At 34.8% G+C, this 15,552-nt stretch overlaps 1 protein-coding gene across 3 annotated transcripts in view; it reads left to right on the top strand.

Moving 5' to 3' along the window:
• Window positions 1–15,552, top strand: part of METTL25 (methyltransferase like 25) — a 116,631-nt gene that overhangs the window by 94,385 nt on the left and 6,694 nt on the right. For all 3 annotated transcript variants that reach the window (XM_029955152.1, XM_029955151.1, XM_029955153.1), the window contains one exon: window positions 7,190–7,283. In XM_029955152.1, the coding sequence (XP_029811012.1) occupies window positions 7,190–7,283 (94 nt within the window). The remainder of the gene's footprint in view (window positions 1–7,189; window positions 7,284–15,552) is intronic.

The following is a 15,552-nucleotide window of genomic DNA, read 5'->3' as shown; positions in this document are numbered from 1 at the left end:
TTACAATTCAGTACATCTAATGAACATCCCCCAAATGTATAAATGTGTATGTTTATGTTTGTGTGTATTATAGAATTTATAAGTTTCAAAATATATGTGAGAGAGCTAAATACCAAGTAAAGCCAAGTCATTACTGAAGAAAACCAAGGTTGAGAAATTTGTTTCACCATTTAATAGCAGATGATTGCCCTTTTGGCCAGTGGAATGAAAAGTGCAAAACAAATTTTTTATTATATCATTTTGATCATTAAAGAGAAGAGGGGGTAGTCATTAAATAGTGCTAGGACAGTAGTTACTTATTCAGTGAAACAATGTATTAGTTTCCTTTGATGCTATAACCTATCCCTACAAACTTAGTGGCTTCACACCACATAAATTTATTATCTAGTCCCCTGGAGGTCAGAGGTAAAAAATGGGTTTCACTGGGCTACAGTCAGGTATTTTCAGGGCTGCATTTCTTCCGGGAAGTCCAAGCGATAATTCGTTTCTTTATCTTTGACAGCTTCTAGAGGGATCCTGCATCCTTTGGTTGATGACTTCTTCCTTAATCTTCAAAGCCAGCAGCATAGCATCTTTAAATCTTTCTATAATTTTGATCTCCTTTCTGCCTCCCTCTTTTTCTTTAAAGGATCCTTGAAATTACCTTGAGCCCCTCAGATAGTCCAGGATTCTCTCCTTATTTTAAGATCAGCAGATTAGAACATTTAATTACATCTGCAACCTTAATTTCTTTTTTCCATGTAACATATGTATAGGTTTTGGGGATTAGAATGTGGACATAGTTGGTAGACCATTCTTCTGACTACTACACAAAAAAATAAAAATCTGAACCCCTACTTTACACAAATCAAATACACAAATCAATTCATAGTGGATTAAAACCTTAACTGTGAAAGGCAGTTCTAGTATTGAAGAATACGTTTTTGACACTGAGGTAGAGGAAAGATATCTCAAACTAAATATGAACCTGCAAATCTTAAAACGAAAGATTGAAAATTCAATTACATTAATATTAAGAACTTCTGTTTTCAAAAGAGTGACAACTCCACTGGTAGAAACTAATTGCAAGCCCTATAACTGAAAAAAAGCCTAAAAGCCAAAATACATAAAGAATTTTTACAAATTTGTGGAAAAATTAACCTATGTTAAAGAAAAACAGTGAAAACACGTGATTAGTCAATTCACAAAGATGACATCCAGCTGGCTAATGAAAAGAGGGTAAGGTGCTCAAACTTAATTAGTAATAACAATGTAAAATGAAACCACAATAGGACATTATCATTATAACCATGTGATGTTGTGATTTGTAACAAGAAATATACATTTGGTCTTCATCCCTGTTCCTGGCACAGAATTCCTTAAACCCTTATAAATTCATAAGTGGTAAAGACTCTCAGAGCATCTTTTATTCTAATGAAGTAATTCTGAGTAAGCTTCTGGGTGGCTGCTGGCTCGGGGCTGGTCACCAGAAAGAACAAACCATGATTAAAAGCTTGAAGCCTTAAGACCTCCACCCCTTCTTCAGGAAGGCAAAAGGGGCTGGAAATGGAATTAATAACTGACCATGCCTATGTGATGAAACTTCCATTAAGAATCCCAATAGTGGGGCGCCTGGGTGGCTCAGTCAGTTAAGCATCCAACTTCAGCTCAGGTCATGATCTCGCAGTTCATGGGTTCCAGCCCCAAAATATAAAAATGGTAAATACAAGCAGCCCCAGCCTGCTTCAGATTCTGGGTCTCCGTCTCTCTCTGACCCTCCCCTGCTCATGCTGTCTCTTTCTCTCTCTCAAAAATAAATAAAAGACATAAAAAATTAAAAATTAAAAATAAATGAATAAATAAATTAAAGAATCCCAGCAGTATCGCATATGGAGAGCTTTTAGGTTGGCGAACACAACATCCACCAGGAAAGTGATGCACTTCAGCTCCACCAGAACAGAAGTTCTTCTGCTTGGAACCCTCCCAGATCTTGTCCTATGTACTCTTCACCTGGCTGTCCTCTGTATTCTTTAGCTTATCCTTTAATAAACTGGGAAGTGTGTTTCCTCGAGTTCTGTGAACTATTCTACCAGATAACTAAATCTAAGGGGGAGGGAAAAGTCAGGGTTTTTTTGTCAGGTTGGACAGACTGTGTGTGTAACCTGGAGAAAACTGCTTGCAGTTGGCATCTGAAGTGGGAAGGCAATCTAGTGGGACTGAGCCCTTAACCTGTGGGATCAAGTGCTGCCTAGGTAGATAATATCAGAATTGAGCTGATTTACAAAATACCCAGCTGGTGTCACAGGATTGCTGGGTGTGGGAAGACGCCACACGTCTGGTGTCAGAACTGTTGTGAGTATGCTAGTAGTCAGAAGTGTGAGAGGAAAGGAGAAACACAGAAGGAGGATTGAGATTTTTCCAATTCAAACCATTAAATAGGCCAAAATTTAGAAGTTTGCCAATAACCAATGATAACAAAAATATAGAGCCACTATAATCATCCACATTGCTGGTGAGAGGAAAAAAAAATTAGTTTAATCCTTTGGAAACAAGTTCGTGTTACCTAATAAGGTTGAAAATGTGTAGTTGCCTAGTTAGTTTTACCTACAAAACTTGAAAATACTTTGTCTCAGCAGTGTCATATCTTAGAACCTCTTACACATGTACTCCCAGAGACTTGTACAAAAATAACCAATATCAGCAACGTTTGTAAGAGCCAAAACCTAGGAGCAGAAAGTTCATTAATAAGAGAATGGATAAATTGTAGTGGAATAATACTATGCCACAGTGAAAATGCATGAATAACAACTACATGCATCAGTGTAGACAAATCTTGTTCATATAAAAGTCACAGAAAAACTTCTTCAGGGTGATTCCATTTATACAGTTCAAACAAGCACAACTGTATAACTACCTAGGAGTATAAATGTATGGCAAACAATTAAGAAAATATAAAAATGGTAAATACAAGCAAGATTCAGTATCGTAGTTTTCAATGGTGGGAGGGACATTTGAGTATATGCAGCATGACGACTATAGTTAATAATATTGTATTGCATACTTGAAAGTTGTAAAAGAGTAAAAAGTTCTCATCACCAGAAAAAAACTGTTTTTGCAACTATGTATGGTACATGTTAACTAGACTTGTGATCATTTCACAGTGTAAACAAAAATCAAATTATTATGTTGTATACCTGAAACCAATAGAATGTTAAATATCAATTATACTCACGTTTAAAAAAACAGTGTGACAACTCAAGGGCAGAAAATAAGAATCCCTAATTACATCTTTCTAATTTTGCTTAATCTGTTTTCCTTGTTAGCGAAAGTAGTTTTCAAGTGATATACTCTTAGAATATCTGAAACATTATTTTAAAAATTTAAGTATAATTGTTTGCATAGCCTAAGGTTAGAACCGAACTGTTTCATGGACTTAAATATAGCATTTTTACAGTTAATATTAATTATGATTGAGCATTTAACATTTATGTTCAAATTCAATAATTTATAGAAAACTCTTCATTTGATAATAAGTCCTTATCTGGAAACTTTCTAAGAGGAATAAAATGCCAAAGGAATTTCATGATGTAAAAATTTCTTTACTTGGAAAGAGGAAAAAATATATATACTTTACTCAGTTATTATTTCATAATGAATATGGTATCAGTTGTATAATAAATATTGTACTTTTTGATACCTGTAATTATTATGTTACTAGTTTAATTTCAATTTTTATTTTTCTGTAAACAAATAAAAAAGTTATAAACCAGCTCATGAAAACTGGCTCACAGAATTAAAACTAATTACTTAATCCATAATGTGTGGCCAGATTGAAGTTAGGAAGTCTGTATCTTTTAAATTTAAGAGTAATTTGAAGATATTTGGAGTTCCCTTAACGAGTCTCCATTTTCAGCCAAATGTTGTGGATCTCAAGTATTTCAATATGTATTAGCATAAAAAAGGCACAAAATAATTAATTTTAGAAATATTTTGTAGTGAGGTAGAAACTGGATTTTTCACTTTCTGTCTTGCATGTGCTTGTTTTCACTTATTTGGTATATAGTCTAATTCACATTTTCCTAAAATTTCCTATACTAATGTTGCTTCTTTGGGAAGTGCTACATGTAAACCATGTTCTTACAATTGTATTTTTGGAAAAGCATGTGGGTGGTGTTGGATTCACTTGAGTAGAATTTTAATTAGATCCACTGCATTCACTTTTATTAGAAGAAAGAATACTAATTCCTTTTTAGCATGCTGACCATGCTTTATTCTGACAGAGGGCCCCCTTTTAATTTGCTCTTCAAGTCCCATCATTTATCTTTCAGAAGCAGTCATGTCACTTTTCTAACTTCAGAATGTTTGATAATTCCTTTTCTTTATAGTCAAAAGCTAAAATATCCTTATTATGGCACTCAAGGCCATTTCTGATCTGTCACTAAGATCCTTTGCAGCCTAATCCACCACCCCATTTTCCCTCCTCTGTACTCCAAGCAGCTGTCCATGCAGAATGTCCTGGTACACTGGATTATTCATCATTTCCCATGCAATTAATTTATGCTTTGTATCCTTCCTTGGAGCTCCTCTATCTACGTGGAATATTCTCCCCATTTCTGCCACCCCTTCCTTCCACAACCTCTGGCAGGTGGAATTCTTTAAAACCCAGTTTAGAAGACCTCTCTGGTATTTTTTTTCTCTATCTCACCCTCTTCTTTTCTGACATAGGACTTACTTTGTGATTTGCTGTTCTGATTGAACCTGATAGTACAATTAATGGTTTGTGTCTGATCCTCTACCACCTAGTGAGTTCCATGATGGCCAGTTTTCAGTTTTATTAAATGAAATGATGTGCCATAGAGCACATGTGGTTAAGAGCACAGATTCCGAAAATCCTTTTGGGACCTCGTATTCCCATTCAACTATCTTTTATCTGTTCTTTACTGGAAAACTCCTTGAAAGTTCTTTCCCCTTTATTCTTGAATTCCAGTCAGATTTTACTTCCATCAATCCATCAGATCACCCTGTTAGGGGTACTAATGACCCCATGTTTTTAAATTGCATGGTCACCCACAACTATATGGTCAACTAATCTTCACAAAGCATGAAGAACATCCAATAGAAAAGAGTCTCTTCAATAAGAGGTGTTGAGAAAACTGGATGGTGGCATGCAGAAGAATGAAACTGGACCACTTTTTTACACCTTACACAAACCTAAATTCAACATGGATGAAAGACCTAAATGTGACACAGGAGGCTACCAAAATCCTAGAGGAGTATACAGGCAGCAACCTCTTTGACTTAACCGTAGTAATTTCTTACCAGACATGTCACTGAAGACAAGGGAAGCAAAAGCAAACATGAACTATTGGACCTCACCAAAATAAAAAGCTTCTGCACAGCAAAGGAGACAATCAGTGAAACTAAAAGGCAGCCTACAGAATGGAAAAAGATGTTTTAAAATAACATATCTGATAAAGGGTTAGTTTACAAAATCTATAAAGAACTTATCAAGCTCAACACCCCAAAATCAAATACCTTGGTTAAGAAATGGGCAGAATACACGAACAGACACTTTTCCAAAGACATCCAGATGGCTAACAGATGCATGAAAAGATACTCAGCATCACTCGCACGCTGCATAGATACAGTCCTTCAACAGCTTGTAGTGTCTACCATCAAAATATGTCTAAAATTCTACTACTTCTCACCATCCTCAGAGTCACTACCCTGGTCTAAACTCTAGATTATTGTAATAACCTCCTAACTGGTCTTCCTGCTTTTATTTTCACTACCTATAGTACGTAAGATGTACATATCTACTATATCTGTAATATGTAAGATACATAAGTATTATTTTGGATCTGATAATACACAAAAACATAAAAAAATACAGTTTCTGTGTTCTGGAACCTATACCTATTCAAACAACTATTATTTCAAAGCAGTGATGAAATAACACATGAGTAGAAGAAGTATATGGACTATAGAAATTCAAACTAGAAAACATGACATTAGTGATGTTACCAAAAAGGATATGTAATTTGTGCTTAGTCATATAGGATGGCTCTAGTTTAACTAAGCAGAAGTAAAGAATGGAGAACCTGAGAACCTTACAATCCATTAGGAAGTAAGTGAATGAGCAAATGTACCAAGACATAAATGTGGAGAATAGTCTGAAACAATGAGTAGAGAAAACTGAATTATGCATTATAATGGGAAAACATGGGTATAGCCAGAAAATAGTAAACTCTGATTCTTTAATTAAGGAGTTTCAAATTTATCCCAGGAAACGGCAGATGTATTGACATTTTGGGGGGTGGGAAGTAGTAAATAAAAATGTTCCTTTAAGAAAATATAACGATTTAAGTATAAATGAAGGAGACAGACTTCAGTCTCAAAGGACATGAAGTACTTATAAGTGGAATTAAGATGGCCATCTAGAAATGGACCCGCAAGAATATATTTGAGATATGTTTCAAAGGCAGAATTGATTGAACTTCATGTCTAATTAATCAGAGGGATTAATATTTATACTGCCAAGAGTAAATGAGCTTTTATTCATTGTTTTTGATAACTTGGAAGTGGGGAATTTTATATTCCATGGATTTTTATATTCTACCTCAGTTGCAACCCGAATTATGCAGTGTGATAGTCTTGCATTTCATTATTTAAATTCAAAACCATCTCATGATATTTTGTTTAAACTGTAGTGAAAATCTGCAGGGCATAAATGAGATCAAGTCAGACCCAACTCAGCATATGGTGTTTTAATGGCTGGCATTGAAGGAGTTCTCTTTGCATAGCTGTTGAATTATCGCCACCATTAGCAGGTGTTGCAATGAAATATGAACTGTAATGTTACCAGTAAAATTAAGTGCATTTTATAGCATAATGGAAACTTTTGAAAGACCTATAGTTTCCTTTAAAAATTAAGCTTTTTAATACTGTTATTTAAGAAGTTCTTTCTCATAGTATTGTCTTCCTAATACTGTTTTCCACTACTGTATGTTGAAGGAATTCTCAGAAGCAGATCTTTAACACATTATAATATGTAACCTACTAATGTTTACAAAAATATTAACACATTTTTATCAAATCTGAAGCTTGTGCCACATACACAAAGGTATTTAAAAATATTTCATGATTGAATTTGCAGTCATCTATAATGTAAATTGGAAAACCTAAAAAGCGATTTACTTTTGTTTTACAGTGATCAGCATGTTGGTAAAATTTATTCCAAATCCAGTTCCTTTCTGGACTATGTCAGGAAGTCTCTAAAGAAGCTTGGATTAGATGAGTCCAAGGTCAGTGAAACAAAAAACAAAAAACAACAAAAACTCGAGAACTTCTATTGGGTAATAAAGTGAGATGATACAAACTAATTTGCCTTCTACTTTTCTTCCATTTGTGAAAAACATCTAAATTATATTGAAACCATACCTCCATTACCTTTATTTCAGTTACCTTTCTGGCCAGTGTGGGTGGTTTGCTGTTGTACTTCTCTTGAGAGATTCCCCTTTAGGTTTACTCAGGTAGCACGTATCAATTCTCAAATCAAAACAGAGTTAAAAACAAGATAGCAGAACAAATAGGAATTAGAAGTAAAGTAAGAATAATGAGACAGTAAACTGCCTTTATTTAAAGATTGTATAATTAATTAAGATTAAAAATCTTAAATTCTAAAAGCGTTTTAATGCGAGAATCCTGGACAGTGATAACATCATAGAGGGCCCAAGCTAATAATTGAGAGCCTAATGTTGAAGATAAAATGGTAAGCTGGTTGGCTAGCAGTAATAAATATTCTAACACTGAGAAGAAAAAAATAAACTCTCAATTCAAATGAGTTATTGACTAAAATGTCAAGTTGAACTTGAATCACTCTGGTATTTTGAAATGATTATAAATTGAAATAAAGAATAGAATAGACGTTTAAAGGAATGAAATGGCTTTTTTGTATCAAAGCTAAAAGGTATTGTTATATTTTGTACCAACTGTTCATTTATCCCCCAGTTACTTTATTATTTAAAGCAATTAGACTGTTAATAATCAGATTCCTCCTCTATAAAATGGCTGTTCAAAAGCATTTCTAACTCCTATGATTTAAGATCAAAGGAGGTAATATATGTAAAATACTGAGGACAATATTTTTACATAGTAAAGACAAAAGTTTTAGTTCATTTATTTTTTATATATAGTTTTATAATATATTACAGATGTTATATGTTAGCACACTATTGTATTAATATTATAATTAATATTAAATTTTATGTATATTTTTGTTCTTATCTTTGTATATGTTCTACTAGTAATAACACAACTGATAATGACTCTTGTCAGTATTTTTATTTAGTCACCAAAGATCCTTCTAGTCTTACATAAATGAATGAGAGCAGGTAATTTTTGTCCTAGTCATTTTATTTCTGGGTTGTTATTTATTTACTTATTTATAAGTCATTCTTTAGAGGTTGGGGGATGGGCAGAGGGAGAGAGAGAGAATCCCAAGCAGGCTCTGCACTGTCAGCAGAGAGCCCAACTGTGGGGCTCAGACTCACGAACCATGACCTGAGTCAAAATCAAGAGTTCAGTGCTTAACCGACTATGTCACCCAGGTACCCTTAGTTCTGAGTTTTTAAAACAATGCTTTTAATAAATCAGACTGCTTTCCTTCTAGTTAGTCTTAGTTGGTATATCTTATTCCATATGTCAATTTTATGTCTTGCCATAATGTCAAGCATGCAAACCTAAGCATTATTTTCACAGATGAAGAGGTAAGTTTTTACTTAAGCTAAAATTACATTATCTTTTGCCAAAAACTAAGTTGAAAAAATCCAGGAAGAATGTTAGTTATCCTTCCTGATAGCTTTCTCTTCCCAGGTTTGTCTTTAATAATAACCATAGTAAATGTTCCTTGATATGTTTGTTATATTACTGAATTTTAATAATAGCTAATAGTTACTAAGCACTTGTTATATGGTCGTTATTATGCTAAGAACATCACAACATTATATCGTTTTCTCTTCACAAAAACACTTACGGTAGATACTATCATTATTATGAATGTAAAGATCTAAAAAGAGAGGTGTCAAAAAAGAGAAGTCATTTCGCCAGAGTCAAAGAGCTAGCAATTAGTAGACGTGGAACTTGAATGCAGATTCAGCTCACATCAAACCCTCAAGTGTTAACTACCACTATACTGAGAAATGAAAGTAATAATAGAAGAACCAAAGACTAAGGTAGATAAGTATTACCATGTAAAATCAGTTTTAAGTTATTCCTTCTATTAGTTAATAGGCAATAATAGTGCCCCACTGATTTTCTCATAAAACTGCTTAAGCTCATTAAGAACAAATATGTCAGATAAAATGAGTTAGAAGATGAAAAGGAGTAAGAAACCCATGCTGGAAGACTTAGAAGGAAGAAGGTATAGAACAAAATAATAAGATATTCAAATGGGTATAGTAGGAAAAGGAAGCAAATAGATGAGTACATCTTCTGGGGGTGGGTGGGTGGTTGTAATTTCAAGCAGGAGGAATTGAGAAAGTTGAATCTGTCAGATCAGAGTAGTTGGAAAGAGGATAAACCTAAATGTTTTTGATCCAATACAAATTCCTATTATTTTTCACCCACATAATCAAGTATTGATGCTCAAACTAACGTTTTGACAACAAGCACAATAAAAAGAGATTTGTGTATGGTTTCATTTAAAAAATGAAATGGATTTTCACATGAGAGTGTAAGCACTGAAGAGTATCAAAACCAGTTAAGTTTAAAATATTAAGGGGCGCCAGGGGTAGCTCAGTGAGTTAAGTGTCTGACTCTTGATTTTGACTCAGGTCATGATCTCACAGTTGTGGGATCGAGCCCGTGTTGGACACCGCACTGGGAGAGGAGCCTGCTTAAGACTCACTCTCTCTCTCTCTCTCTCTCTCTCTCTCTCTCTCTCTCTCCCCCTCCCTCCCTCCCTCCCTCCCTCCCTCTCCCTCCCTCCCTCTACTCCTCTTCCTCTCTCTCTTTCAATTTAAAAGAAACTAAAAAAAAGTTTAAAATATTAAATATACCCCATACTTAAAAGATCTTTGACTAAATTTATAATCATTTATTGATAAACATATATGTAATTGGCAGTGTGGTGAATGCATTGAGGTTTTTCTAAATTTTTAAAGCAAATCTCTTCATATTCAGAACTATGTAAGCAAGTAAAGTATCTAGAAAATCTCTTTAAGCATGCTCTGGATACATTTTTAGTAACAAGAAATCATGTTAAACATATGGAAGTAAACAGGAAACATCCCCAGGCAAATGATCATTTCAAAAGAGACCAAAGCTGCATGTGCTGGATGTATAAGAGGCTCGTACACAGCTTAAAAGCTCAGTCCATAATTCCTGTTGTCAGTTGTGAGAGACAGCATTGGCATTTTCTCTTAGAGCAGGATTTGGCAGCGCTATTGACAGTTGGGGAAATCTTTGTTGTGGGGGCGGTCCTGTGCCTTGAATGATGTCTAGCAGTATCCCTGACCTCTACTCATTGAATGTCAGTGGTAGAACCCGAATGGTCTAAAAAAAAATTATTAATTAAGAAAAAGAGCCCCCTGACATTCATTGCCAAAAATTCTCTGGAGTGGTGCAAAATCCTTACTTCTCAACCCCCGTTTAGGTCCACTGTCTCCCAGCATTTGTCATCTTAGTGATTCAATTTGCAATCATCTAACATTTCCATTATAAATCCCATATATTTTTAAATGCCATTTTATTATTTTTTATATAGTTTGTCAAGTTGATTTCCATGTAACACCCAGTGCTCATCCCAAGTGCCCTCCTTCATGCCCATCACCCATTTCCCCTCTCCCCCAACCCCCATCGACTCTCTATTTGTTCTCAGTATTTAAGAGTCTCTCATGGTTTGCCTCCCTCCCTCTCCTTAACTGTTTTTCCCCTTCCCTTCCCGCATGGTTCTCTGTTAAGTTCCATATATGAGTGAAAACATATGGTATCTGTCTTTCTCTGCCTGACTTATTTCACCTAGCATAACACCCTCGAGGTCCATCCACATTGCTACAAATGGCCAGATTTCATTCTTTCTCATTGCCATGTAGTATTCCATTGTATATATAAACCACATCTTCTTGATCCATTAGTCAGTTGATGGACATTTAGGCTGTTTCCATGATTTATTAAATGCCATTTTAGATGATACACCATGAAACATGAAGGGAAGTGGGGAAGAAGCCTGAATTCTGTTCTTACATTTTGAAGACTTTTTATTCAAAACAATACCTTCCTTGATTTTTCATTTTGTTTTGTTCTAACCACTTATAGGTGATATTGCTTCAACCCAGTATAAAATATAGGTCTATGTAAGCAGAGTGTTTAGATTCCACAGTAAAGTTAAGCCTACTCTATAACCACTCAAAACCATAAATTGTGACAGAACATCAGCTACTTTGTATGGGATCTTTTGGCTTCACAAAAACTAAGAAAGAGAAGTATAGCCTAGTCTGATCAGAATGTATTTGTTAATGAGAGTAAGATTCAAAACAGCCATAGTGACTGAGTTATTGTTATTTTCTGAGTGATATACTTTTTGATCCTTTACTATTATGATTGAGCTCTTGAACTAACAAGAATTTCACTCTTTCTTCTAATTTTTCTCTTGAGATTTTTGCTTATTGATATGGTTTATTCATAACTCAGCTTCCCACCTGCAACAAACTTTCTACATCACTTTCATTATTTCTCTGCACTACCCTCCCTTTACCAAGAAAAAAAAGATGTAGTTGATTCATTTGATCTCTTTTATAGCTGTTTGGATAGAATTTTTATTATCAGGAGCACCAGGGTGGCTCAGTCGCATCTGACTTCAGCTCAGGTCATGATCTCATAGTTCATGAGTTCAAGCCCCATGTCAGGCTCAATGCTGACAGCTCAGAGGCTGCAGCCTGCTTTGAATTCTGTGTCTCCCTCTTTCTCTGCTCCTTTCCTGCTCACATTCTCTCCCTCTCTCCATCACTGTCTCTCAAAAATAAACAAACATTAAAAAAAATTTTAGGAAGAATTTTTGTAAACAAACACCCTAAGTCCAGTAAAGTGAATGCGGTAGAGGAGGGGAAACTGTACTTGCTGGGAAATTTGTACCTAAGCTGCAGCCCCTGACTCTTTCCCCAAGCAGTGATTGGGCAGAAACCCTTTAAAATGGGCCTTAGGTTTTAGAGGCATATAGTCTTAATGTATTTGGTCAATGAGGACATTTTTGGACATTCAATAAAGACAGTATTTAGAAGCTTTTTCATATTATCTAGATTGTATTATATAACAATCTACATAATAATTTGTTTAGGTTTTCATGATAGGAACATCTCCTCCAAAGAATACTTAACTTATTTATGTTTTGCTTTAGCTATCAGGAGGCTCCAATTTACATTCTGCTTGATTCCAGCAACTGTCCTTAATTAGGTTAGTTTGGTATTATGTTTTTCTTCTTTGAATTGTACATCCTGGAAAGTTTATCCTTTCTTTAATGGCTCAACTATTGATATATTTTTGTGCTTCATAGTATAAACGACCTCAAATTATCCTTGAAATCCCTGAGCATACTATTATTAATAATAAAGTTCCCTATAACTTAGTTCCTATGATTGTACATATTTGTAGCAACTTCTAGCAAAACAAGACTTAAGGTTTATACTTCTTTTAAATTAAGATTAAAAACAGTATGTCAATATTATATGCAAAGAGCAAGCCTAATAACATTTTAATGCCAAATGTGCAGAAAATTGAGGGATATTTCTGTTGTGCAGTAGAACATTCTTACATAATATAAGTCTAATTTTACATAAGAACAATTACATTGCCTGTAAAAATTATCTTTATTCTCCCAGCAAACCACAGAGAAACTTTAGGTACAGAAATGTCTCCCAGACAAGGAATGGCTCTAGGAAGTAGTAGAAAATATGATATGATCATTTAAAGAACAGGAAAATATATTACTTGATTGATTGATGGAAAAAAAGATAATTATCTTAGTTTTTAATACTGCTTTTTTTAAAAGAATTTTTTAAAGCTTATTTATTTATCTGGAGAGAGGCAGAGAGGGAGAGAGAATTCCAAGCAGGCTCCATGCTGTCAGACCAGAGCCTGATGCAGGGCTCGAATTCACAAACTGCAAGATCATGACATGGGCCAAGATCAAAAGTTGGACAATTAACTTACCATGCCATCCAGGCACCCCCTAATATGGTTTTACTATGGGAGAAGACATCCGTTTTAATGTTACATTATTTTAAATTATTAGAATTATTGACATGTACAAAATCTGTAAATGATGTATTTAATTCAAATGAAAAAATATGTAATAATTATATGATGTATCAGTAATCACTTTTAGAATAACTATGAGCTGAACTTAATATTTTGTTATGTCGATTCTGCTTTCATATAGTAGAAAGTTCAAATTTTATTTCCATTAACTAGTTGTTGGATAGGTATACATTAGAGAGTATATAAAAAATTTTATGCATTGCATCTTGCTTTATTTTTTAAAAAATTATATCTTATTGTCCATAAATTTCAGGCTTATGAATATTAGTTATGTACATAGTTACATCATTTCTAAAAGTAAGATTCCTACTGAGCCACCTTTGCATTATATATTCCAAAAGATTCGTAGTGACACTAATCCTTTGAATAACAGCATGAATAACTTTCTCTATTAATCTAAGACTGTTAGAACCACTTCAGCCTCATTGACACTGGCTTTGTCTTCCTAGCTCCCTGCGCAGATCAGCTAATGGGCTCACTTTAGTGTCTACCTCCCTACCTTAGTTCTTGAATCAGTTATAACTTAGCCACAGGTATGTCAGCAGCCTAGTCTCACCACATACTAGTGAGAATTAAGTTAATTGCTAACCCGTTTGATCATGTACAATGTGGGAGGATCTCTAAACAACTATGTAGCTCCCATCCAGTCTTCCAGCCCACTTTCTATGAAATTGGAGTATATAGTCCAATTGCTTACCTGGACCCCCTTATATAAAAAAACAACTTAAATAAATAAATAGAGGAGGAGAGACAAATCTCCCATGGAAGAGAATTCCAAATAATCTATTTAGATACTCTACCTCAAGTAGATGAAATATACTCCCCACTCCTTAAATGTAGGTTGTACATAGTGACCTTCTCACAAAGTGTGCAGTACGAGAAAAGTGGAATAAAGAAGAACTTTAAAGTAGGAAAACCTGACACACACTATCTTAGTCAGGTTAATCAAGGTCAGTATCAGTGACCTTAAGTTATATTGATAGCTACCCGTGATATGTCAGGAACATGGCACTCTATTTCTGTTCCCTAGTCTAATTATGAGGAAAACATCTGCAAATCCAAGTGAAGAAACATTCTACAAAATGTCTGGCTATTACTCTTCAAAACTCTCAAGGTCACCAAAAACAAGACAAGTCTGAGAAGCTATCACAACCAATAGGACTAAAACCAGTGTGGTATCCTAGATAGGATGATGGAACTGGAAGGACATTAGGTAAAAACTAAGAAAAAATTTTTAAGTTTTTCTTTATTTAAGTAATCTCTGCACCCATCGTGGTCCTCAAACTCATGACCCTGAGGTCAAGAGTCACATGTTCTTCTGACTGAGCCAGCCAGGTTCCCCCAAAACTAAGGAATTCTCAATAAAATAATGGACTTTAGGTACTAACAGATTATCAGTGTTGGGTTCATTAATCATAACAGATAACCACGTTATAAGGTGTTAATAGGGGAAATTCAGTATAGGGTATATGGGAACTCTCTATACTACCTTCAAATTTTTTAAAACTCTAAAACTTTTTAAATGTAATTTATTTTTTAAAAAAACAATATGAGAAAAAAATGTATATTCAATCATTGCTTTGTGCTAGATACTGCTAAAAGCATTGTTTATATCATTTTATGGAATACTAAGGATGATCTTATGAAATGAGTACTGTTCTACTCATTTTATAGGTAAGGAAATTGAAACGTAGGTTAAGTGGATAAGTAGATTTCTTTATTTTGTTTGTTTGTTTTTTAAATAATTTATTGTCAAATTGGTTTACATACAACACCCAGTGCTCTTCCCCACAAGTGCCCTCCTCCATCACCACCACCTCTTTTCCCCCTTCCCCCTTTCCCTTCAACCCTCAGTTCATTTTCAGCATTCAATAGTCTCTCAAGTTTTGCATCCCTCTCTCTCCCCAACTCTCTTTCCCTCTTCCCCTCCCCCTGGTCCTCCATTAGGTTTCTCCTGTTCTCCTGTTAGACCTATGAGTGCAAACATATGGTTTCTGTCCTCTGCCTGACTTATTTCACTTAGCATGACACCCTCGAGGTCCATCCACTTTCCTACAAATGACCATATTTCATTCTTTCTCATTGCCATGTAGTACTCCATTGTGTATATATGCCACATCTTCTTGATCCACTCATCAGGTGATGGACATTTAGGCTCTTCCATGTTTTGGCTATTGTTGACATTGCTGCTATGAACATTGGGGTACATGTGCTCCTATGCATCAGCATTTCTGTATCCCTTGGGTAAATCCCTAGCAG

The sequence above is a fragment of the Suricata suricatta genome, chromosome 10 (assembly GCF_006229205.1).
Source record: "Suricata suricatta isolate VVHF042 chromosome 10, meerkat_22Aug2017_6uvM2_HiC, whole genome shotgun sequence".
In the NCBI taxonomy this organism is placed as follows: domain Eukaryota; kingdom Metazoa; phylum Chordata; class Mammalia; order Carnivora; family Herpestidae; genus Suricata; species Suricata suricatta.
Note: the sequence above shows the minus strand (reverse complement) of the source record. Positions and strands in the feature narration are given on the sequence as shown.